Raw genomic sequence first — 26,358 nt, 5'->3', positions numbered from 1 at the left:
CCTGTCTATCGTAGACACACACCTGTTGTTGTTGACTCCCCCCCCCATCCCACGCTTTCAACGCTTCACCCCACGTTGTATGATGGAAACTGAGCAGCGCCCCTAGTGGCTGGCAGCTTCAGGCCGGATGCCTGCCCCCTCACTCCTCGTTGCAAGTCTCGAGTTGTATGTCTTAATATTTATATGTGCTTTGCTATGGAGTTTTTTTGTCACTCCAGTCTGAGATCTACTTTTTTTTACTCAGCGTCAGACCCAGCGTCTACTTTTTTCCCCAAGTTTTATGGTGTGCCGTAATTGGTGACTCATCAGCGTTCCCGTTCTGTAATCCTGTACAATGTTTGTCTAATCTTGAACGGGTTTATGCTGAAAATTACATTTCGTTGTGCTTGTGCAATGGCAATAAAGATCCATCCATCAACAGTAAACACTAGAGATGTCCGATAATGGCTTTTCTACCGATATCTGATATTCCGATATTGTCCAACTCTTAATTACCGATACAGATATCAACCGATACCGATATATACAGTCGTGGAATTAACACATTATTATGCCTAATTTTGTTGTGATGCCCCGCTTGATGCATTAAACAATGTAACAAGCGGGGGGTGTACATTGTAGCATCCCGGAAGAGTTAGTGCTGCAAGGGGTTCTGGGTATTTGTTATGTTGTGTAACGGTGCGGTTGTTCTCCCAAAATGTGTTTGTCATTCTTGTTTGGTGTGGGTTCACAGTGTGGCGCATATTTGTAACAGTGTTAAAGTTGTTTATACGGCTACCCTCAGTGTGACCTGTATGGCTGTTGATCCATCATGCCTTGCATTCACTTGTGTGTGTGAAAAGCCGTATATTATGTGACTGGGCCGGCACGCAAAATAAGTGCCTTTAAGGTTTATTGGTGCACTGTATCTCTCCCTATGTACGTGTACACAGCGGCGTTTTTAAAAAGTCATACATTTTACTCTTTGAAACCGATACCGATAATTATGAAACCGATACCGATAATTTCCGATATTACTTTTTAAAGCATTTGTCAGCCGATAATATCGGCAGTCCGATATTATCGGACAGCCCTAGTAAACACCACCAATTTGTGGATCTATCCACCCTCTTACGTGTCAACAATGCTGACACACCAACAGTTGTTGTTATTTTATCCTCCCGCTACTTCTTATTAATCTACTTGTTGATTTCTTGTTAATAACTGTTTACTTTCTGCTGTAACGTGGTTCTATCTACACTTCTTAAACCTTTACAAAGCATTTATTTCTTGGTGTTGTTTCAAGCAAGCTTAGCGGTTAGCTTAGCTATTAGCATGCCTGCTCTTGGTTTGCTCTTACATGTTTAGCCTCGTCCTCCAGTGATATAATACTTGAAGATGATAGCTAAAATATCAAGAAATGCAGTTTTTTGTTTTTTTTTGCCAGAATGCAAGTGTTTATTATTAGCTTCGAGGTGTTGCTCCACACTGTGTATAGAGACACATAATTAGCTGCTAGCCACTTGTCAGCCGGCAATACAGAACACAGGGAATGTCACACTGCAATAGCAAGATTTAGCAGTGTTTTCAAGTACTGTTTAATTTGAGCGGAAATTGACAATTGATACATAATGTTAAAGAAAACCACTTTTTCCCCACAATGTATGTCTTTGTTGCTGCCATCTCTTTCTTTCCACCTATTCCAAAAACGTTGGCCAATGTTCCACCTTTTCTAATGCCTAGCACCAAGCAGTAGGGATGATGTTTGATAAGAAATTAGCGAGTTCGAGCCTATTATCGAATCCTCTTATCGAACCGATTCCTTATCGATTCTCTTATCAAGTCCAGATAGGTTGTTGTATATGGAAAAAAAACACACAATATTTGGTTTAACAAAAGCTCACTTTTATTATATAAGAAAACAATAAAATCTAATAAATAAATAAATATTGACTGTTACCCCCCTAAAAAAAAAATAAAAAAAAAATAAATATTAACTGTTGTTACCCAAAGTATATTAAGTGGGATGTTTCAGAAAAACAAATATATACAGTAACACAAACACAACCTGTCACTATAAGTGTATACATAATAATATAGTGTTAAATAAAATCAGTCCCTTGGGCACAAAACTGAAAATAATACAGCTTTCCAAAAAGTGCACTTCTGCTGTTATTTGACATAACTGTTTGTTATGATGCTTTGACATTTTTGCACTTTATTTCTTTATTGAAAGACAATTCTATGAAGAGAAAAGTTGTTTGCAAATGTGGTTACAATGCTAAAAAATGAAAAGTTAAAGCTAAAAAAAGAAATACACTTTATTGAGTTAACATTATTTCTTTATAGGGGGAAAGATGAGATGTTATGAGCTAGGGAATATAACAACTACACTACCCATCATGCAACAGGAGTGACGAGCATGCGCGGTAGCCCCGAAAAGTGTTGTTGCATGTCGCCAACCGGCAGCTAAGAATGAGGTTATGAGCACGCTGTGAAAGTAAACGTCAAGAACTCAGCCAACACGCCTCATCTGCATTATTTATAATTAGACAGACAACACATATACAGTGTGATTTTGTTTGTTTACAAGGAAAGAAAAACAAAAGTTAAAAAAGGGAGATGTCATATATGTATGTGCTGCGGTTGCTTTAAGAACGTTGCGACAGCTGCCGTAAAGGAGGTGCGTTGCTAGCCTGGTTGCTATGTTTCCGGTTGGTCATAAAAGTGTTGGTCATGTGTTTGTACCCTGCTCAAATCTCTCAGTAAAGTTATTCATTGGATTATACCTTTTGTTTTGAACTTTATTACACCTTGGAGCGCTTTTTCCGGTCCATTGTTTTTCCTGCTTTCCCTATCTGCGCCTAATGACTGAGCTACGTGACGTCATTTCTTGTGATGCCACACGGAGCATTTGTGGTTGGGACGGGATTGGTCCCAGGGATTCGAATAAAGAACCAACTCTTTTTCTTTACTATAGTGGTCTCGATATAGGGTTACCGGTTCTCAAAAAGGGATTCGAGTCCGAGGACTCGGTTCTTTTCTTATCAAACAACCGGTAAAATAGGTTTCGAGTATCATCCCTACCAAGCAGCATACCATGCACTGTTGTGACAATTCCACATAATACTGAAAACAGCCTGTCATCTCTTTCTTCTGCTTCTGTTGCCTTTTCGGATGCCCTTCACTGATTATTTGACACCTGAATGCTGCATTTGTCAACAGAGTTTGGCACACTTGTTCAAATCATGCCAAGCAATTCTGATTTTCTGATTCTTAGCATGCATGCAGCATACCATGCACTGCATTCTGTTGTCATAGTGATATATAGTGAGAATAATCATGCCGGATGACTGGAAAAATACATTGAATGCTTTGTTTTTATGATTTTGGGAATGTTGGCAAACAAAATAGTTGAAGATCCTGAACTGAGTGCTGAAATGCTTAGATTTTTACAAACTAAAATACTACTTTTTTTGTACTTCATTGTTTAACTTTGTAGAATTAGAATTATATATTTTTTCACTGTTTTCAATTGGTTGTTGTTTGTTGCTGCTGTAATGCTTCACTGAAACATATACCGTATTTTTAGGACTATAAGTCGCAGTTTTTTTCATAGTTTGGCCGGGGGTGCGACTTATACTCAGGAGCGACTTATGTGTGAAATTCTTAACACATTACCGTAAAATATCAAATAATATTATTTAGCTCATTCACGTAAGAGACTAGACGTAAAAGATTTCATGGGATTTAGCGATTAGGCGTGACAGATTGTTTGGTAAACGTATAGCATGTTCTATATGTTATAGTTATTTGAATGACTCTTACCATAATATGTTACGTTAACATACCAGGTACGTTCTCAGTTGGTTATTTATGCCTCATATAATGTACACTTATTCAGCCTGTTGTTCACTATTCTTTATTTATTTTAAATTGCTTTTCAAATGTCTATTCTTGGTGTTGGGTTTTATCAAATAAATTTCCCCAAAAAATGCGACTTATACTCCAGTGCGACTTATACTCCGAAAAATATGGTACTGTCAAGCAATTTGCCTGTGATGGACTCTGATGAATCTGCCAGCAGTAAACCTGATGTATTATCTGAAGCGCTGTCGGATTGCTGAATGCAGTTGCCATGGTTACAATGTCATGCAGTCAGGCTGCAGTGATTTTCATTGGAATTTCCCTTCTCAGCTGAGGCTTGCCTTTGACTTTTTTTGTTTTTTATCAAGTGCATTTAATCAACGCGCTGGATGCAACTCTGCTGCAAAGGCTTTCCATTTCATTCATTAAAATGAAAGGTAATGTAAAAAAATACTGCAATAAAACACAAACTGACATCCACAGTCATGAAAATGTTGACATCCTTGATTGTAAGATAGTACACTTTACTACACTTAGGGTCTGATCGACTAAAATCCCAAATAACAGACGCTAAATAACATTTGCAAACTCTAAAATTGTAATTACTACTAGTGGGCATGTTGTGGATAACATACTAAGGGCCTGGTTTACTAAAGTTTTGCGTGTACCAAAACACGTGCAAACTTAATAGCACCTGCAAATCTTATCTACTAAACGTGTGACAAGTGGATTGTGCCTGTTAAGTGAGCAGAATAATTTGGACTCCATAGTTCCTGTTTGTGCACCTCCTGAGTTTAGTCACCATGGTTACTTATGATTTTCACCTGCCTCTGTTGTTCGGGACACTCACCTGGCTCTAATCAAGAGACACTATTTATGCCTGCCTTTGCCAGTCAGTCGGCCTGGCGTCATTGTTCGGTTCATGTCTGATTCCAAGTTTATGCCAAGTGTTCGCTTCATGCCTTCTATACGTACGTTTTTGTTTGTTCATGCCACAGCTAGTAAGTTTTCCTTGTTATAGTTTATGCTAAGTGTTAGTTTAGCTCCAAGTACGATCAGCGCGTTGTGCCTTCGCCTTGTTTTCCGTTTTTTGTAGTACTTTGAGTTTTGAGAAGATTAATAAATATGTTCCTACCTGCAGGCCTTGTCCGGAATAGTCCGTTTGCATCCCGGGAGAACAAACCTCGCAGTAAGCTGCAAAGACCCCGCCGTGACACTTTATTAATATGCAAAATATATGCTGATCATCAAAACACCCACAATAATGGGAGGAGAAGATGCAACTATAATTAAAGCTATCATGTGTACTGAACTGTGCCAGTTTGCACTAGGGATGTAACAATGAATGGTATTAATGATCACCGCGGTAAAACACCCGACAGTTAGTATTACCGTTTTAAATAAAAATAATAGAAAAACCGAGATCAATAAATTAAGTGAAAGTGCCAATGATTGTCACACACACACTAGGTGTGGCGAAATTATTCTCTGCGTTTGACCCATCACCCTTGATCACCCCCTGGGAGGTGAGGGGAGCAGTGAGCAGCAGCGGTGGCCGCGCCCGGGAATCATTTTGGTGATTTAACCCCCAATTCCAACCCTTGATGCTGAGTGCCAAGCAGGGAGGTAATGGGTGCCATTTTTATAGTCTTTGATATGACTCGGCCGGGGTTTGAACTCACAACCTACCAAACTCAGTGCACTTCTCACTAACTTAAATGCTAACATTAACACAACAGACATTAACTTCTTTCCACATTAAAAAAGGACATACCCTAATCTAAACTGTTATTAAGACCTTACTGTGTGAGCAACTAAGCCATTCAGTTGTGCACATTAGATCTACAAGTTGTGGTCGTTCTATACTCTTAGGAATACGAGGCAACAGGTTTTTTGCGGAGGGTTCAAGGATCGCTGAACAGAGTAGGACGCTACAACGCCTGCCAGAAATGATAAATAATAAAAAATATATTTTATTTGTTACACACTTTTAAATTACCGTATTTTTCGGACTATAAGTCGCTCCGGAGTATAAGTCGCACCGGCCGAAAATGCATAATAAAGAAGGAAAAAAACATATATAAGTCGCACTGGAGTATAAATCGCATTTTTTGGGGAAATTTATTTGATAAAACCCAACACCAAGAATAGACATTTGAAAGGCAATTTAAAATAAATAAAGAATAGTGAACAACAGGCTGAATAAGTGTACGTTATATGAGGCATAAATAACCAACTGAGAACGTGCCTGCTATTTTAACGTAACATATTATGGTAAGAGTCATTCAAATAACTATAACATATAGAACATGCTATACGTTTACCAAAAAATCTGTCTCTCCTAATCGCTGTATATCGTATGTATATATTACTTTACATGCAATCGGCTTTTGGCCCTCGACCAAATTTTTTTAGCCCAATGTGGCCCCCAAGTCAAAAAGTTTGGGCACCCCTGCTTTAGTAGATCCATTTTGTTGACTAACTTCTAATCACATATATTACAATACAAGTCAGTGCAACCGGCTGACCGATGTTAAGCAGTTGTCGGCGTAACACAAATTGAAATCAAAACTACCCATTGCTCGCACATTTACTTGTGGCTTTCACAAGAGACATTAGGACAGTGGTTCTTAACCTTGTTGGACGTACCGAACCTCACCATTTTCATATGCGCATTCACCGAACCCTTCTTTAGTGAAAAATAAAATGGTTTTTTTTTTTCAAATTCAAGGCAAACTTATGTTTTTGGTAACACTTTAGTATGGGGAACATATTCTAAGTAACAAAGACTTAATTTAGAGTTATTTGGTTAGGGTTAGGGTTAGGGTTAGGGTTAGAGGGTTAGGGCCAGGGTTAGAGGGTTAGGGTTATAATAAGGCCATGCCGAATAAGGCATTAATAAGTACTTAATAATGACTAGTTAAGAGCCAATATGTTACTAATTTGCATGTTACTAATTAATGGTGAATATGTTCCTCATACTAAAGTGTTAGCATGTTTTTTTACTGGTGCACAAAATGAACCGCGCATGAACATCACCTTGTTCAAAGAACAAAACCAACGCAGTGCATAAACTCACAACAAATTACACACCTGCAAATCAGTGTGACTTCTGCTGTTGCCGTATCCGTAATACGCCGATAGGGAGAAGTTTTTATTTACACGATGAGTCGGGTGTGTCTTGACCTCCGCCGAACCCCTGAGCCCACCTCCCTGAACCCCTAAGGTTCAATCGAACCCAGGTTAAGAACCACTGCATTAGGAGAATGGATGATAATAACGCTGCTTAGCGTAAATAATGAAGTTAACAACACATGTCGACAAAAATAGACACATTTTTCATAGAAATAACACCTTTGGCTCTTACATTTTTGCATTGAGGCTAAAACGGGTTGACGATGAATGGCGACTTAATTGTGATGAGTTGTCAACGTAGATGTGTTGTCGACATAAAGGGTTCCGCCCTATTATTACATTTTCACCTTATTGTAAACATTCCATTTGCACTTGTGGTTCGATGCTACATTTCATTGGTTGTGGACCTGTGCCCGGCACAATGTGGACTCTAATCTCTCATCTGCATCTAAATCTAAATCTGTCCATCATGATGACAATATCATACAATCTCTTGTCGGCTTTTCGGATATCTGCTAATACTACCCTTCTCTCCGCCCGCCCCCCTGTCCCTCTCTTTTTGCAGACCATGCAAGCAGCGCGATGCCCGACAGATGAGCTGTCACTTACAAATTGTGCCGTGGTCAGCGAGAAGGATCTGCAGTCCGGACAGTGAGTCATCATCATTATTATTACGTCGCTAGTCTCACCTCTGTCTTTCAGTGCCAAGTCACACCAGACACCACCCATTTTTTGTTGTTAGCTAGCTGATATGAGACTGATGTAGGGTTTCAGTGTTATCATGTTGTAGTTTGGTGATAATGAAGACAAAAGGTGCATGCAGAAAGATAACATGGGTAAAGTGATAGGAAAAGCTTGAATTTAGGGATGGACATTTTACAGGTCACCAACCTTTGCGAGCCCAAGATCCCTGGTTTCAGCCGAAAATCAAAGCGTGTATATATGTATATATGCCTGTGTATATATCAGGGCTGTCAAACGATTAAAATATTTAATAGCGATTAATCACATCGTTCATAGTTATTGCAAACGTAATCGTGATGGATATCATTTTTCATCATTAATAAGTGTACCATAGACAGACAATTTTCAAGTTTTAACCCCATGAACGGACAATTAATATGTTTTAAAGGCCTACTGAAACCCGACCACGCAGTCTGATAGTTTATACATCAATGATGAAATCTTAACATTGCAACACATGCCAATACGGCCGGGTTAACTTATAAAGTGCAATTTTAAATTTCCCGGGAAATATCCGGCTGAAAACGTCTCGGTATGATGACGTTTGCGCGTGACGTCACGGGTTGAAGCAGACATTTTGGAATAGCACGGTGGCCAGCTTAAGTCGTCTGTTTTCATCGCAAAATTCCACAGTATTCTGGACATCTGTGTTGGTGAATCTTTTGCAATTTGTGTAATGAACAATGGAGACAGCAAAGAAGAAAGCTGTAGGTGGGATCGGTGTATTAGCGGCTGGCTACAGCAACACAACCAGGAGGACTTTGAGTTGGATAGCAGACGCGCTATCCGACGCTAGCCGCCGACCGCACCGATGATCGGGTGAAGTCCGTCGCGCCGTCGATCGCTGGAACGCAGGTGAGCACGGGTGGTGATGAGCAGATGAGGGCTAGCGTAGGTAGAGAGCTAATGTTTTTAGCATAGCTCTGTCGAGGTCCCGTAGCTAAGTTACCTTCAATGGCGTCGTTAGCAACAGCATTGCTAGGCTTCGCCAGGCTGGACAGCATTAACCGTGTGGTTACAGGTCCAGGGTTTGGTTCAGTGTCTCCTGATAGTAGAAGTAATAACAGTATTGTTGATCTTCGGTCTATCCTTCCAGTCAGGGGCATGTTTCTTCTGTTTCTATCCGCAGTTAAGCACGATGCTATCACGTTAGCTCCGAAGCTAAAGTGCTTCACCGATGTATTGTCGTGGACATAAAAGTCACTGTGAATGTCCATTTCGCGTTCTCGACTCTCATTTTCAAGAGGATATAGTATCCGAGGTGGTTTAAAATACAAATCCGTGATCCACAATAGAAAAAGGAGAAAGTGTGGAATCCAATGAGCCCTTGTACCTAAGTTACGGTCAGAGTGAATAAAGATATGTCCTGCACTGCACTCTAATCCTTCAGTGTCACTTTCCTCATCCACAAATCTTTCATCCTCGCTCAAATTAATGGGGCAATCGTCGCTTTATCGTTCCGAATCGCTCTCGCTGCTGGTGTAAACAATGTGCAAATGTGAGGAGCTCTTCAACCTGTGACGTCACGCTACTTCCGGTATAGGCAAGGCTTTTTTTTATCAGCGACCAAAAGTTGCGAACTTTATCGTCGATGTTCTCTACTAAATCCTTTCAGCAAAAATATGGCAATATCGCGAAATCATCAAGTATGACACATAGAATGGATCGGCTATCCCCGTTTAAATATGAAAATCTCATTTCAGTAGGCCTTTAAACATTATGCTTTTTTAAACAGTTCATCACAAAAAGGACAAACACCATTTAATGACAATTTTAAAAAAATTGCCTCTTGTGTGTTGGTGTCTCGCCAGATTTTGTATTTTGTAGAAATAAATAATTTGTATTCCTGCTTTAAGAGCACTTGCATTCAGAAGAGGAGCTACACTTGCATGTTTAGATACCAGTTGCACACATTAATAACACAAAATGGGAATTGTTATGATCATGCTTTCATTGTCAAAAATGTTAGCGGCTTATAGTCCGGAATTTTACCGTAGCTGCTGGATGACTTGTAGAAGTGTCAGGACTGGGTCCTTGGCGTGGTTTATTCTCCCAGAAGGCAACGGAAAATTGGCGCGTGCGAGACGTGAATTTAAATACATTTTTAATTCTAACTCAAAAAAAGTACAAACAAAAGGCGCTCACAGCGGAGGTAAAAAACTTGACTATGAAAACAAAAGGCGCGCACAAAGGCGGAGAACTATAGACATTAAACAAAAACTTACTTGACAAGGAACTGTGAACATGGCATGAAGAAGCGTGATGAAAAAGTGTGCAGAGCATAAATGTGGAGCATGAATGTGATGTCGCCAGCAAGACCAACAGAAAATGACATATTTAAATAGTGACATGATCAGTGAAAACAGGTGCGTGACTCAAAACGTGAAACAGGTGCGTGACAGGACAGGTGAAAACTGAGTTGCTATGGAAACAAACAAACAAGGAAGCGCAACCAGGAACTAAAAAGAGTCCAAAAAACAAACAACACATGGCCAAAACAAAAACATGATCACACAGACATGACAATAAGCTGATTAAAACACATTCAATAAATGCATTTTGATGTCTGCTGGCGTTTTTTTTTTTAATGCCGTTCTTTTTTTCATTTAGGAAAAAAATGATCATAATATATCCTCTATTTTAAAAAAAAACGTCTTTCAATATGCTTTTTCTTGTATTTGGATCATATCAAACAAATAAATACGCTGCAGTGTAGTGATGGTCCACCATTTACTTCCCTGCAGAGCATCAATGCACTAAAACTAGTTTCTGTTATCTATAGATTGTGATTCCCTATTGCAGAAAAGGTGTTACATATAGTAGATGTGTGCTGCTCGTTCAACAATATTGCACACAGGTTCGGAGAGCATGAAAAGGTGATAATGAATGTGGAGGGAAATGAGTGTTTCTATTGGGAAGTCGCTTAGTACTCATAAAAAAACACATTTAAATAGGACGGTCTGCGCCACTTTTGAACTTGTTATCAGTCGTACACAGTCTTAGTAAATCAACACAACATGCCGGCTAATTTTGTAGTTTGTAGTTTGCACATGCTGTTTTAGCTTGTGGTATTTGGATCGTAGTAGATCAGACCCTATATGTAAACGGTATGATAACAGAAACATTTAAAAATGAAAATATGCATCCATATAAAACTCAAGTAAACGTAAATGTAAATGTGTAAGCAATGGCTACTTTCTGTTTTTGTTTCTGTTTCGGTTATGCTGCCGGCTCGCACTTGTGACAGCTGTGGTTAAAGAGGTTAATGGCAAGATTTTTAATGGAATAATCACCCTCTTAAATCATGATGTGTGTTATTAACACTGGGCTGATTAACTAAAGATGGCTGTTTCTCTCCAGAAATGTGACTGTGAAGACAACACCCAACCACAAATTTGTGTTTACCGTCAAGACCCACCACACAGTGGCGCCAGGTTCAATCGCTTTCAGCCTGCCACAGGTACTCACACAAACATATACACCTTTATGGAGTAACTGGACCTTACATAGCTGATCTAAAAAAAAAGATGATTATACAGTGGTACCTCAGTTAGTAATCTGTTACAAAATGTGTGACGAAGACAGAATGAAACTGACGAGACTATTTGGAGACTATTTGGATTTACAAATACCACCTGGGACCTGCTGTACTTATTATTTGCTGTTCATTTTTAAGATTTAATTGTTAAGTGGTTTGGGTCTTATCGTAAACCTTATACTGTATATTCCATCATTCTTTACAGGTTCCTTGCAGTATTGACTACCTATTGTTCTAAAGCTGTTCTTTTAAGTCTTACCTTTATCTTTCTTGTAGCGAAAATGGGCCGGTCTCTCCATTGGCCAGGAGGTGGAAGGTATTTTTTTTTCGATTATCCAGTTCACCACACAAATATTTGAATATATGCAAGTAAAACACATGACTGTCTCCCAATACTTACTGAGTTGTGCACACTGTGCACATTCACAGATCTTTGAATCGGACTGGAGTGTTCAGGTTGTCTTAGAAGACGTTTCGCCTCTCATCTGAGCAGGTTTTATCAGTTCATGTTCAAAGACGAGATAGGACAGCTTCAGTCTAGAGGGATAGTGTAGTATTTATCCTCTAAGACAGGGGTGTCAAACTCATTTGTTTTGAGGGCCACATTGCTGCCTTCAGAGGGCCATATTACCATATATACCGTATTTTTCGGACTATAAGTCGCAGTTTTTTTCATAGTTTGGGGTGCGACTTATACTCAGGAGCGACTTATGTGTGAAATTATTAACACACTACCGTAAAATATCAAATAATATTATTTAGATCATTCACGTAAGACACTAGACGTATAAGATTTCATCAGATTTAGCGATTAGGAGTGACAGATTGTTTGGTAAGCCATGTTCTATATGTTATAGTTATTTGAATGACTCTTACCATAATATGTTACGTTAACATAGCAGGCACGTTCTCAGTTGGTTATTTATGCCTCATATAACGTACACTTATTCAGCCTGTTGTTCACTATTCTTTATTTATTTTAAATTGCCTTTCAAATGTATATTCTTGGTGTTGGGTTTTATCAAATCAATTTCCCCAGAAAATGCGACTTATACTCCAGTGCGACTTATATATGTTTTTTTTCCTTCTTTATTATGCATTTTCGGCAGGTGCGATTTATACTACGGTGCGACTTATACTCCGAAAAATACGGTACTCAACTGGCGGCCCGAAGGCCACAAATCCGGCCAACCAAAGCTTTTCATTGGGCCCGCCGAACATCACCCAAATTGATGAAACCATTTAAACTCGGGTTCATGTGTCACAATGACGTAGCAGTGGGGTGAGTAGAAGAAGACTACTCATTCAACCCTGAAAAAAATTAAAATAAATTACGAAAATGACTTTTAACGACTTGACAACAAAGTATGAATATTTTCCCCCGAGCCAGTGCTCGAGTCATTGTTTCCTGTCGGACCTTTTAAGCGACGCACACAGTTTCCAGACAAGCAGCAACAACAATAGAAATCCACACGTGTAAGCTTCATCACAAAACTTGGTCAAACATTTGTAAGTAGATATTGTGCATAAAGATATTTCGTTTTTTTGTATTGCAATTTGTTTTTTGTCTGGGAGTAACTCTGGCGAATACATGTAGCGCTAAATTTGACCAGTAGAGGGCAATAACGTTACACCTTAAGTTTAATTGTGATGAGTCACATACATTGTGTGCAATGTTTGATGTGGATATAGTTTAATTTCTATATGTGTAAAAGCGTCTGTAAATTTATTTTGCTAAAGTATTAACACTAAACCTTCTATTTTTTTAAATGTAAAATACAAGATTGACGTTATAGTTTTGTAACGTTTATTTTATGTTTATATTTTCAGTTTAAATGAAGGAATACGTGTAAAGAAATACAAGTAAGGAAGGAAAAAGGATAAAGAGAAGGAGCATCGATCCTCAACAAAATTAATAGAGTTTCTGTTTCTTCATGCTGTTAACTATCTGTTTAGCTGCACACGCTGGAAACGAGTTGCGAGGGCAGAATAATGAATAATGAAACAGTGAGTGGTGATTTTTGAGCTGCAACTGGTGTTTGCATTCCTGCATTTTGTAAATACTTAATACTTTTGCACTGTATTTATTTTTGCACCCGGTCCACTGCTGTCCTTGAGTTGAGGCAATAAACATCAGCAACTCGAAATCTGCGACTGAGCCATCTTTGGTTGTATGGGTATATATATATATATATATATATATATATATATATATATATATATATATATATATACATATTTTTTTTAGCAAACCCGCAACACCGCATAAATGACAAGGTGGGCCACATAAAATGATTTGGCGGGTCACATTAAAAAGATGTGGCTGCTCACATAAGTGACTTAGCTGACCACACGATGAAATGATGCGGTGGGCCACATTATAAATAAGCGATGCACCACATTAAAATGATGTGGTGGTCCACAATAAAATGACGTGGCGGGTCAGAATTGGCTTTGAGTTTGACACTTGCGCTCTAAGGTATGAACATGCTCCTGCATGAATAATTTAGTTCTGATGTGAAACGGCAGATGTTAACATACAGTAGATACAGTCGTTTGGGTGCAATCAATTGTACAGAAACCTCTTCTAAGACAACCTCAACAGTTGTGATCGATTTAATGCCCTGAGAATACAATGACCTGGAAGAATGGTTTTCACAGGCACACTGTGTACATCCAGCTGTGCATCATAACTGTTCATTACAACCAGCCAACATTACAAATACCCATTGAAAATGTTTTGCTAATATTAAAATAATAATACGTGTGTGTGTGTCCATAGTGGCCAACTACAACTTTGACAAGTTGAGGGAGTGCATCGGCGCCATGACAATCGAAATCGACTTCCTGCAAAAGAAGAGTACCGACTCTTCACCTTATGACTCCGACAAGATGGCCGCCGAGTTCATCCAGATGTTCAACAGCCAGAGCTTCTCTGTCACACAGCAGGTTTGGTTCTCGTTTAATGACGACTGCATGCTTCCGCCAACAAACACACAGGAGGCATGGGTTTAGATTTACAGTCTTTTTTTGTTTGTTTCAGCTGGTGTTCAGTTTCTGCGACAAACTCTTTGGACTGGTTGTCAAAGACATTGAGGCCATGGACGCCAGCCTCCTGAAAGGGGAGGCAGCTTCTGGGAAGAAACCACAGAAGGTACATGTCCACCGGCAGGGCTCGGGGGGTTCAAGTTTTTGTATATAAGTAGTTATCAAGGGTGTACTGTCATGTATATTGGTAAGCTCACTTTGTTGGTACAGGCCCTTTGGTATGGTACAGGGACAGTACCAAGTTACTCCACGGTACACATTGAGTTAAAGTTTGCCATTGCATAAGGAAATAGTGTAGGTGACACGGCGGGGTTGCAGCTTACTGCGGGGTCGTTCTCCCAGGAAGGCAAATGGATTACTCCGGACAGGACTTGCAGGTAGGAGCATGGTTTATTCTTGAGAAGTCAAAACAGCACCAAAAAATGAAAACTAGCCGAAGGAAAAGACGTGCCGTTCGCACTTGAAGATAAGGCAAAGACATGGAACTATGGACATGAAACCTCACGAAACTGTGGCATGAAATAAATAAGACTTAGGCATGAAGCGAACAACTAGCATAAACTATGGCATGGAATAAACAAGACTTACTTGGCAAGGCATGACGACGCCAGGCCGACTGACTGGCAAAGGCAGGCTTAAATAACGTCTCTGATTGGAAACAGGTGCGCGTCCCGAACACCAGAGGCAGGTGAAAATAATAAGTAGCCATGGTAACAAACAAAGGAGGTGCATAAACAGGAACTAAAGTAGTCCAAAACTAACAGAACATAACAAAAACATGATCCGGACCACGGATCATGACAGTAGGTCGGCTTTTAGCTAGCAGGACTCATGCTGAGTAAAAACCCACTTCTGTCATTAAAGTTTCCTGTTGGGGAACACTTGGCCTTCCTGGTGAAATACGTAACCGGACAAAGACGAGTAGATAAGACAAAATTAGTGCGCCGCAAATTAAGGTTGCCCGATATAGACCAGGGCTTCTTAACCTTTTAGACCTTGGGTACAACTTTTCTGCTCAGTGGCCTAGTGGTTAGAGTGTCCGCCCTGAGATCGGTAGGTCGTGAGTTCAAACCCCGGCCGAGTCATACCAAAGACTATAAAAATGGGACCCATTACCTCCCTGCTTGGCACTCAGCATCAAGGGTTGGAATTGGGGGTTAAATCACCCAAAAATTATTCACTGCTCCCCTCACCTCCCAGGAGGCAAGGTGAATTGGTCAAATGCAAAGGATAATCTCACCACACCTAGTGTGTGTGTGACAATCATTGGTACTTTAACTTTAACTTTGAACTTTTCCACTGCCAAGGGGCCCAGCGCCCACTCAAACATTGATACTGAATTCGTAATCTTACTCTTGATTTTAATCGTATTCAATAATTATATCTTACCTGTTAATGGTTTACAACCTTGTCAAATGATATGAAAGCATGTGTCAATCACACTAATGATTATTTATTTGACACAAAACTGAGACTTAGGTCATGCTAATAACAAAAATAAAATACTAACCTAATATACTGCAAAAGAATGGACAGATGAAAAATAAATGTACATACAATTATGTTGTGCTAAAATAAATAAGCAAAATTAATAATGAATATGTTTCTTAGTGTAAATAAAAATACAGCTTCACCACTTTAGTCTTAATTTTTGCGCTTAAGAAACCGACTAAGGCTGCAGCTAACGATTATTTTTCTATTGATCAATCTATAGATTATTTTTTTCGATTAATCGGTTAATCTATAGATTATTTTTTTTTCGATTAATCTATAGATTATTTTTCATTTTACCGATTATTTTTTTATTTAAAATGAAGATGAAAAAATAAATGTAGGCCAGTTTTTTCAAAAGGCATGGCTTTTATTTACAAAAAAAAAAAGTATGGCCACTCAGTCAACATTGACAACAACATGACAAAATATTATGTAACAATGTAAACATTTAAAACTTTTAACATTTAACAAAATGAAAAGTAGCTTATTTGCTTTTTAATGTGCAAATATAAAAGTAAACATCCAGTGCAAATCTTAATATTCTGCAATAGTATAAGCATTTCAAAAGTAAAAGTATTGCTTATTTTGCTTTAAAATGTGCAAAAATAAAGATAAACATCCAATACAAAAAAGTGCAAAACGAAATATTCCGTTACAACAGTGTAAACATTTCAACAAAAGTGAAAGTATTGCTTATTTGCTAAAATGTGCAAAAATAAAGATAAACATCCAATACAAAAAAGTGCCAATCTAAATATTCTGGAGCACTGTAAACATTAAGTATTGCTTTTAAGATGTGCAAAATAAACATCCAGTCCAACACAGTACACCATAACCAATTCTACTCATTCCAGTGAGTGACTAACAGTTGTAATGAAGAAAGGTTATAGCATGTCTACATGCTCTGGGGTGAGGCTGGTTCTTTTCTTGTTTACAATATTCCCAGCAGCTGAAAATAGGCGCTCAGAAGGGGTCGATGTGGCTGGAACTGAGAGGTAATTAGCCTTCACCTCAAGCTAGGACTGCGAGTGAGCTGAGCTGCAGTTTAAGTTTCTAGAAGGTCAACGGGCTCATAGTTATGTTACTAGTAGTTGACTGGGAGGTGTTTATTATCATTTGGGGAGAGTCCGCTGCCTGATGCTCACCTGCTAAACACCTATCTGCTCCACGCTGAAGCGCTGACTACATGCGCTCTGAATACGCACTGCTGATTGGCTGTTAACGCTCTGAATACGCACTGCTGATTGGCTGTTAACGCTTTGTGTGTACCAATCAGATGGTTGTGTGGGTGGGACAATGCTGGGTGCTGAAACAGAAGCAGAAGGAGCAAAGCAGCTTGTTAAGACTTTAGCTTAGAAACTCGTTCGGTACACCCCTGTACCGAACCGAAAGCCCCGTACCGAAACGGTTCAATACAAAACACGTACCGTTACACCCCTAGCAGATACAAATGACACATTCATGTTTTTGTGTAATGATGACAACGTATACTCACGCGGACGATTGACTAGTTGATGGTTGATGGTTTTCTTTTCAAATGTTTGTTCATAGCCGTTGTGCTGCTATGATAGGCCATTTCTGCTCGACACAGTTTGCATACAACAACATTATTAGGCCGTGTATTGAAATACTCCCATACTTTTGACGACTTTTGGCGTGCTTTTTCCCCCTCGCTCGCATCGTCTGCTTTGCGCTCCGCCATGACGGTAGTGTGACGTAAATATGCGACGCGTCGACGCATAAAAACGGCGTCGACGTATTTACGTAACCGATGACGTCGACTACGTCGACGCGTCGTTTCAGCCTTAAAACCGACACTGACTTTTGCTCCAGACTTCCTCAGTTTGTTTGAGACTGTCATTACTGCCACAAGTGGTGGAAAAGTGTATTACAACAAATATGAATAGTTTTATTGAAATGATCAAATTAACGTCACAACCTGACATTGAATAAACGTCGTCAAAAAGCATGTTGTTTCAATGTTGTATTTGTCTTGTAGAATATTACTTGGGAAATGACCAACATTCAATGGTCAAATCCACGTCAGAACACAACATTGAATAAACGTCGTCAAAAAGTATGTTGTTTCATTGTTATGTTTGAGTTGCTCGACGTCAGGACCGAATTGAACATCTTCTCAACGTTGTTTCAATGTCTTGTGCCTGCTGGGAAGTGCTTATTACATTTTAACATAAGCGTATATAGAACCATGTTACAACACAAAGTAAGCATCTACTAACAAAAAATTATGCAAGTAGTACTTTTAAGAAAATAATACAACTGCATTTGTCAGCAACCAAATTAGAAGCCTTTGTTACCTGTTTCAAATGGTTCTATTATCATTTATATGCCAAATAATATATCATGAAATATATAATCATCACAAGAGGATGCAACATATAACACAATACAGATTTTAAGCCAAATCGCCCATCCTCACTGCCAATGTTCCGCAGAGAATAAGGTGACAAGCTGAAACTATTGATACTGTACTTTATGTGTCCACTTGATGTCACTGTTGGTTTACCTTTCCACGTTTACTTCTGCAACCAAACGACTGTTCATGTTTTATTTAATTAATGATAAGCGTTTCTCTACCAATCGGAAGGTGGTGTCACGTTTTATTGCCTGCTTACTTTCACTTTGAAATCAGCTGCCTTTCTGCGCCCAAAGAGCACAAGTGAAAAATATTGTGAAGACGCAATGACAAAATCATGGTAAACATTATTGGTCATAAATCTGGTTTTACTCCACCGATTTTCACCACATAGATAGTTTGAACTCTGCATTTTTGAGTGTCTCTGTGGCTGCATTTTCCGCATCTGTGAGGTCAAAGAGCCCTCAAGTGGTCAAGACTAATGTGTCCTTTTTTCTTCCTTTGGCAGATTGACGTCGGGCTCCTTGTGGGTAACAGCCAGGTGATTTTTGAGAAGGCAGAGAGCTCATCCTTGACACTTGTTGGTACGTTCCTTCTTTGAAAAAAAATACATCATTCAAATGAAGACGTCTGTTTATCTGTCCTAATTATATAACTATGATACAATTAGGACACTGGAATAGCTATACTACTTACTGCCAGAAGATGGCAGCAAGACCACGTTGTGTGCATAAGATTAGAACTCACACAAACACAATTAATACTGATAAATAATAACTAAAGTCTTTGAAGTTAAAATGAGCCTGTTAAATGTGTGTGATTTTGTTTTCTCATAAATGAATCCTACTATGACTTTAATCATTTATCTCAATAATGTAATGTTGGAGCATCATAAACAGTGGAACCTCCATTTAAGAACTTAGTTGGGTTTTGAACACGCTTTTTAAATCGAAAAGTTCATATAGTGACGCATATTTCTCCATAAAAAACAAGATAAATATGAATAACGGATACCAGCCTCCACAAAAGTCCATATTTTAGTGAGGGTTTATATACTTTGAACACAATATAAAGTGCTATACAGTGCTGTATATCAAACAAACATAACAAATAGGTGATGGATCAAGTTTCTCTTTACAACAAGCTAAAACAACAACAAGTTAACTTGTCCTGTATGCGCTGCTCTGCCAACACACACACACACTCACATAAGTCCCTTTGGTGCCCTCACAAACCATCAGAAATCACAAAAGTCCTTAATTTTAACAACCGTACTTCTACAATAATAAACATTTAAAAAAGTAAAATCCACTTACATTAATATCGGCAAAGAGGAGCTGACGAACGCAGGGAGGGATTGCGAGGGAGGAACCGTGTGTGTGCTTAAAGCAGGGGTGTCCAAACTTTTCCCACTGAGGGCCGTACACGGAAAAATTTAAGCATGCGGGGGCCATTTTGATATTTTTCATTTTCAAACCTTAACAAAATATATGGATTTTTTTTTTTTAACCTTTAGGGCTCCCGGGGACCATAAAGGGTCTCAGTCATTAAAATGTAAAAAATAAGTCAAATTATTATTATTTTTTATTTAACGCTTACAGTAAATCTCTATATCAACTTCAGGTTGATATAAAGTAAAAAAAAAAAAAAAAAGGTTTTATGCCTTTTCTGTCAAAGACAACTTTGTTTTTTATAGTAAAACTGAAATATGCAGTATTTAGTAATTAGAGCCCTAAAAGATCAATATTGCAGGACACCATTGATTTTAATTATTTAATGTTTTTGAGTAATCACCGTGAAATGTTAAATAAAATCCTGCTAAATACATTTGGGATCCAAAAGGTCCACCACTCATAAAGTGATACATTTTTATTAGTTTTTTTTTTACTTTTAACACTTAAATTACGAGATCAACTTCAGATATATCTGTCGATTTTACGTTTGAACTATTATTTTGTTTGTATTATGCTCTTTTGTCAAATAAAACTTTTATGTTCTTTTATGGCAACCACACAATATATGCAATACTTTTTACACACAAAACATTTTAAAGTGATATTTTTTAAGTAATAATTCATTATAACATAGATTTTTTGTCTTTTTTTTTTTTTAGCAATGGCAAAAAAAAAGAAAAATAAACAAAGACAAAAGAAAAAAAACAGCCTGCATGGCAGCTTTGTGTCAACATTGCAACTTTTTTTGTTAGATTTCACCTCATTTCACTTTTTTAAAATGTTTTTTTTTAATTTTTGCAATATTATCAATTTTGCAATTTTTGCAGAATGTGTGGCGGGCCGGTAAATCATTAGCTGCGGGCCGCAAATGGCCCCCGGGCCGCACTTTGGACACCCCTGCCTTAAAGAGACGAGTGCCGCCTCCTCCACTGGGAATATAAGTCTGCTTTGGCATGTTTTTCCAGAAAAAGTCTGGTCTCATCAAAATTAAAACTTTCTGCTTTATTCTTGGATTCTTCCAATTTTTATCCTTAATTGCTTTTAAATCTAAACTGAGAGCATTTGAAGTAGCCTCAGTTGTCTGTATCGGTTTTACTTGATGTCTATCCGGTCATTTTAATGTGTAATGTGAATGTAATTTTATGTTGAACTTTGCTGCTTCTTGGCCAGTACTCCTTTGGAAAAGAGGTTTTTAATCTCAATGGTATTTTTTTCTTGGTTAAATAAAATAAAACATTAATGTACTCTTTGCAAATAGTCTTTTGTTTTAAAGTCCACAGCGATTCTCTCTTTTCCACGCTGGTCTGTTGTCTTTTTGGCAATCATATTGAGTTAGCAAAATGGACAAAACTTGTCAAATGGCGAAAAAACACAGAAAAGGCACACACGCCGAAGCACCGAGTAGTAACTAGTAGTGTACTGCAATGCACAGCAAGTTTAGTTTAGTTTAGTTTATTAAGGATCCCCATTAGTCTACACCGCAGTGGAGACTATTCTTCCTGGGGTCCAGGCAAAAACATCACACAATCACAAAACAAAAGATTAAAATGCAGTACAACATGATCAAATAATAAAATATTGTAATACAAAAATAGCAACAACAAAGAACCAAAAAAATAATAATAACTTCGAGTTTACATAATATTGTTCATAACAAAGATAAAAAGAGCAAGTGACGTGGAGTGCTCCGCCTCCCCAAAAAGGCTGCACCCTGCTTTTTGCCTGCAGGCGGGTCATAATGATAATAAATGATAAATGGGTTATACTTGTATAGCGCTTTTCTACCTTCAAGGTACTCAAAGCGCTTTGACAGTATTTCCACATTCACCCATTCACATAAATTCATAAATTGAATGAACAAAGCGTTCGTACACAGAACATGGTTCCCACTTGGAGGCACATTAGCATACTTGCCAACCCTCCCGGTTTTACCGGGAGACTCCCGGAATTCAGCGCCTCTCCCGATAACCTCCTGTAAGAAATTTTCTCCCGATAAACTCCCGGAATTCAGCCGGAGCTGGAGGCCACGCCCCCTCCAGCTCCATGCGGACCTGAGTGGGGACAGCGGCGACAGTCGTTTTTCACGTCCGCTTTCCCACAATATAAACAGCGTGCCTGCCCAATCACGTTATAACTGTAGAATGATGGAGGGCAAGTTCTTGGTTTCTTATGTGGGTTTATTGTTAGGCAGTTTCATTAACGTCCTCCCAGCGCGGTAACAGCACACAACAACAGCAGTCACGTTTTCATCTACCGTAAAGCAGGTCGTCTGCCGTAAACAGCAATGTTGTGACACTCTTAAACAGGACAATACTGCCATCTACTGGATAGCCTCAGGAACACTGAAATTCAAGTATTTCTTTCATTTATATGTATAATAATATAAATATATATATATATAGCTAGAATTCACTGAAAGTCAAGTATTTCATATATATATATATATATATATATATATATATATATATATATATATATATTTATATATATATATATATATATATATATATATATATATATATATATATATATATATATATATATATATATATATATATGAAATACTCGAGTTGGTGAATTCTAGCTACCGGTATAAATATACTCCTCCCCTCTTAACCACGCCCCCCGCCCCCAACCACACCCCACCCCACCCCCGACCACGCCCCACCCCACCCCCCACCTCCCGGAATCGGAGGTCTCAAGGTTGACAAGTATGCACACTAGGCTCCACCCAAAAGTTTGTAAATCGAAAAGTTCTCAAATAGAGGTGTTCGCAAATCGAGGTTCCACTGTATTCTTAAAGATGTATAGGTGTTTAAGTTATTTTACCTTTTTTTTATTTTTCTTATTACTTTTAAGGTAAGGCAAAGACAAAGGAGGCACGCCAGTCAATCATCAACCCAGATTGGAACTTTGAGAAAATGGGAATTGGAGGTCTGGACAAGGAATTTTCTGACATTTTCCGCAGAGCCTTTGCTTCTCGAGTCTTCCCTCCAGACATCGTGGAGCAGATGGGTGAGAAATGACAGTCTTTCTATCTTTCTGGCATACATCGTACACCGGTTCTGGGTTTGATTTTGACCCTTGATTCTGTCCAGGTTGCAAGCACGTGAAGGGAATCCTTCTCTTCGGACCTCCAGGATGTGGTAAAACCCTCATGGCCAGGCAGATCGGTAAAATGCTTAATGCCCGCGAGCCGAAGATCGTCAACGGTCCAGAAATCCTCAACAAGTACGTGGGAGAGTCCGAGGCCAACATCCGCAAGTTGTTCGCTGATGCAGAGGAAGAGCAGAAGCGGGTGTGTAACTATGCTTTTTATTTCAATATGAAAAATAGACTGTACAACGATGGGATTTAACTATTGTGACAATATCCAAAACTAGCTGGGAGCCAACAGCGGACTTCACATCATCATCTTTGATGAGCTGGATGCTATTTGCAAGCAGAGAGGCACAGGCGCAAGCAGCACAGGCGTACACGACACGGTGGTCAACCAGCTGCTGTCCAAGATTGATGGTGTGGAGCAACTTAATAACATCCTGGTCATTGGTAAGTAATACCCTTGCGATAAGACAATGTACAGTACCGAAACAGTCTCATCATTATGTACATGACAAGTCCTTTTATTTTAGTTTATCTTGTCAAATGCCTCAACGTGTCATTAAGCCGTTTAACCCTCACGGGACAAAGACAGACTTTTTTGTCTTTCAGTAAGTTTTTGCTGTATTTTTGGTCATAATTGTGTTGTGTTACTCCATTGGTTTTGTCAAGAAGTTTTTTTATGTTAGATTTATAGTTTCAATGTCTAATTCTGGTACAGGTTTAGGATACACTGGAAGTTATTTGACAAAACCCCAAAGCCAAACAGGTTTTTTTCAAAAGGTATAAAAACATTTTGTATAAATGTTTTTATTTCTGTCTTTGCTGAAATCTTAATCAACTTCAGCTAAGGGTGTAACGGTACACAACAATTTCGGTTCGGCCTGTACCTCGGTTTAGACTTCACGGTTCGGTTCATTTTCGGTACAGTAAGAAAACAACAAAATATACATTTTTGGGTTATTTATTTACCAACTTTGTAAACAATGGCTTTATCCTTTTAACATTGGGAACACTATAATAATTCTGCCCAAAAGTAGAAATAGCTGTGTGTGTGATGGATGTGAGCCACCACTAGGCTGATCAGTGCAACAGCAGGCAGTCATGAATGCTAAGGATAATAATAACATACATATACACACAGGGTCCATTGCCAGGCTTAATGTGGTCAACATATATCAAATAAAAACTAAATAAGATAAGGCTCAAAATGGTTTCTTAACAAAACCTACATATAAAGTGCTTTTTTTGATTGATTGATTGAGACTTTTATTAGTAGATTGCACAGTACAGTACATATTCCGTACAATTGACCACTAAATGGTAACACCCGAATAAGTTTTTCAACTTGTTTAAATCGGGATCCACGTTAATCAACATTCAACTGCCTCAAGTTGTTGCTCAGATTAAATAAAATGACAAAATTTTTCTTCTACATATAAAAAGTGCAACATTAAACAGTTTCAAGTCAACTCAGCCTCAGATTAACTTTTCTTTCCCCCCCCCAGCCTTTAACCCTGGTGACTTTCACTCAATCTTCATGTTTTTTGCCAGAAAAATCAGTTTATCCACATTGTCTGCAGAAAGAACAAGTGGGTCAAAATCTAGTTTTTAATGCAATATGGTCTTAAATCTGCTGCTATAAAAACATTTGTTATTGCTTTAGCCCTGCCTGACTCGCCGAGGAGAGGCTGCTTGAATGCGGTGTTTGCACCACGCTCGTCTTTATCTTCGTTGAAGCGATGTTCACTTGGGGGTGGTGACGCTTCAAATGGGTTAGCATCTTTGACGTGTTGTCAGAAGCATACCCTACTGCTGCTGAACAATGTCGGCAAACCTCTTTCGCTTTGTTGCTAGCATGCCGTGTGTTGCGCCTTGGTGTGCATTGTTTACACAACGTGCGGTACGCTACTTAATATGTCCGTGTGGAAACTCGTTCGGTATACCTCCGAACCGAACCGAAACCCCTGTACCGAAACGGTTCAATGCAAATACACGTAACGTTACACCCAAGACAAACAAGCTAAAGAACAGCTTCTTCCCCAGGGCCATAATCACCTTGAACGGATTGCCCCATAACTGCCTTCTCTTCGGTGCAATAACTCATTCCACCAACCACCCTGTTTTTTTTCATGTAGATATTCATGTATATATTCATTTCACCCACTTTGCACTTCTATATTTTTTTATATTTTTATATATTTACACATTGTTTTCTTGCATGCACACATCGCACTGTATGGAATGGCCTCAATCTCGTTACCCTGCGTAATGACAATAAAGCTGATTCTGATTCTGATTCTGATTCTTAACTTCAGCCTAAACAAACAATACCAAACCTGTAATGTTTTTTAACCCTTTGAATGCATTTTGATCTAATGGTTTTACAATTGTCAATTAGTATAAATTGGAAAATAAGCAATTTTAAAAATTTATACCTGTGACATTATCTTATCAAAAGGCCTACCTCAAGGTCAGAATTTAAAAAAAATACACTATAACTTTATTTTTTAGGACTTAAGTTTGAGAAATGTTAGCAGTATAAGTAAAAAAAAATAAATAAATCCAAAATATTTTTACACCCTTCAAAAACTTAGTCACTTGTATGTCATGTTTGAAGATAATTCAACCGAATGTTCACAAAGGGTTAAATCCACCAACTCATCAAGTCTTCTTTCTTTGTTCTTCTTGTTACTAAAACGTGTGTGCATAAGCCAATGTTGACACACAGTGGCGGTTTTAGCTAAAGTCCACATGGGCAATTTCCCGCTTCGGAATTCCCTAGGGGGCGCGGCAAGGATGAGGGGGGGAAAAATTCACATTCATATTGCGCCGCCTTCATTTGCACACAGGATATGCGTGTCAGATGGCCGTCATCTACAAACCCCGTTTCCATATGAGTTGGGAAATTGTGTTAGATGTAAATATGAACGGAATACAATGATTTGCAAATCCTTTTCAACCCATATTCAATTGAATGCACTACAAAGACAAGATATTTGATGTTCAAACTCATAAACTTTTTTTTTGCAAATAATAATTAACTTAGAATTTCATGGCTGCAACACGTGCCAAAGTAGTTGGGAAAGGGCATGTTCACCACTGTGTTACATGGCCTTTCCTTTTAACAACACTCAGTAAACGTTTGGGAACTGAGGAGACACATTTTTGAAGCTTCTCAGGTGGAATTATTTCCCATTCTTGCTTGATGTACAGCTTAAGTTGTTCAACAGTCCGGGGGTCTCCCTTGTGCTATTTTAGGCTTCATAATGCGCCACACATTTTCAATGGGAGACAGGTCTGGACTACAGGCAGGCCAGTCTAGTACCCGCACTCTTTTACTATGAAGCCACGTTGATGTAACACGTGGCTTGGCATTGTCTTGCTGAAATAAGCAGGGGCGTCCATGGTAACGTTGCTTGGATGGCAACATATGTTGCTCCAAAACCTGTATGTACCTTTCAGCATTAATGGTGCCTTCACAGATGTGTAAGTTACCCATGTCTTGGGCACTAATACACCCCCATACCATCACAGATGCTGGCTTTTCAACTTTGCGCCTATAACAATCCGGATGGTTCTTTTCCTCTTTGGTCCGGAGGACACAACGTCCACAGTTTCCA

The 26,358-nt window shown here is 38.7% G+C and overlaps 1 protein-coding gene across 3 annotated transcripts in view; it reads left to right on the top strand.

Annotated features, from left to right (window-relative positions):
• LOC133642170 (vesicle-fusing ATPase) overlaps positions 1 to 26,358 on the top strand; it is an 86,389-nt gene that overhangs the window by 39,010 nt on the left and 21,021 nt on the right. For all 3 annotated transcript variants that reach the window (XM_062036236.1, XM_062036234.1, XM_062036237.1), the window contains exons 2-10: positions 7,547 to 7,632; positions 11,086 to 11,185; positions 11,540 to 11,579; positions 14,046 to 14,212; positions 14,307 to 14,417; positions 18,691 to 18,766; positions 22,496 to 22,651; positions 22,735 to 22,934; positions 23,020 to 23,185. In XM_062036236.1, the coding sequence (XP_061892220.1) occupies positions 7,547 to 7,632; positions 11,086 to 11,185; positions 11,540 to 11,579; positions 14,046 to 14,212; positions 14,307 to 14,417; positions 18,691 to 18,766; positions 22,496 to 22,651; positions 22,735 to 22,934; positions 23,020 to 23,185 (1,102 nt within the window). The remainder of the gene's footprint in view (positions 1 to 7,546; positions 7,633 to 11,085; positions 11,186 to 11,539; positions 11,580 to 14,045; positions 14,213 to 14,306; positions 14,418 to 18,690; positions 18,767 to 22,495; positions 22,652 to 22,734; positions 22,935 to 23,019; positions 23,186 to 26,358) is intronic.

Source organism: Entelurus aequoreus, linkage group LG25 (assembly GCF_033978785.1).
Source record: "Entelurus aequoreus isolate RoL-2023_Sb linkage group LG25, RoL_Eaeq_v1.1, whole genome shotgun sequence".
NCBI lineage: Eukaryota > Metazoa > Chordata > Actinopteri > Syngnathiformes > Syngnathidae > Entelurus > Entelurus aequoreus.
The sequence above is the reverse complement of the archived record's forward strand: the minus strand, read 5'-3'. Positions and strand labels throughout refer to the sequence as shown.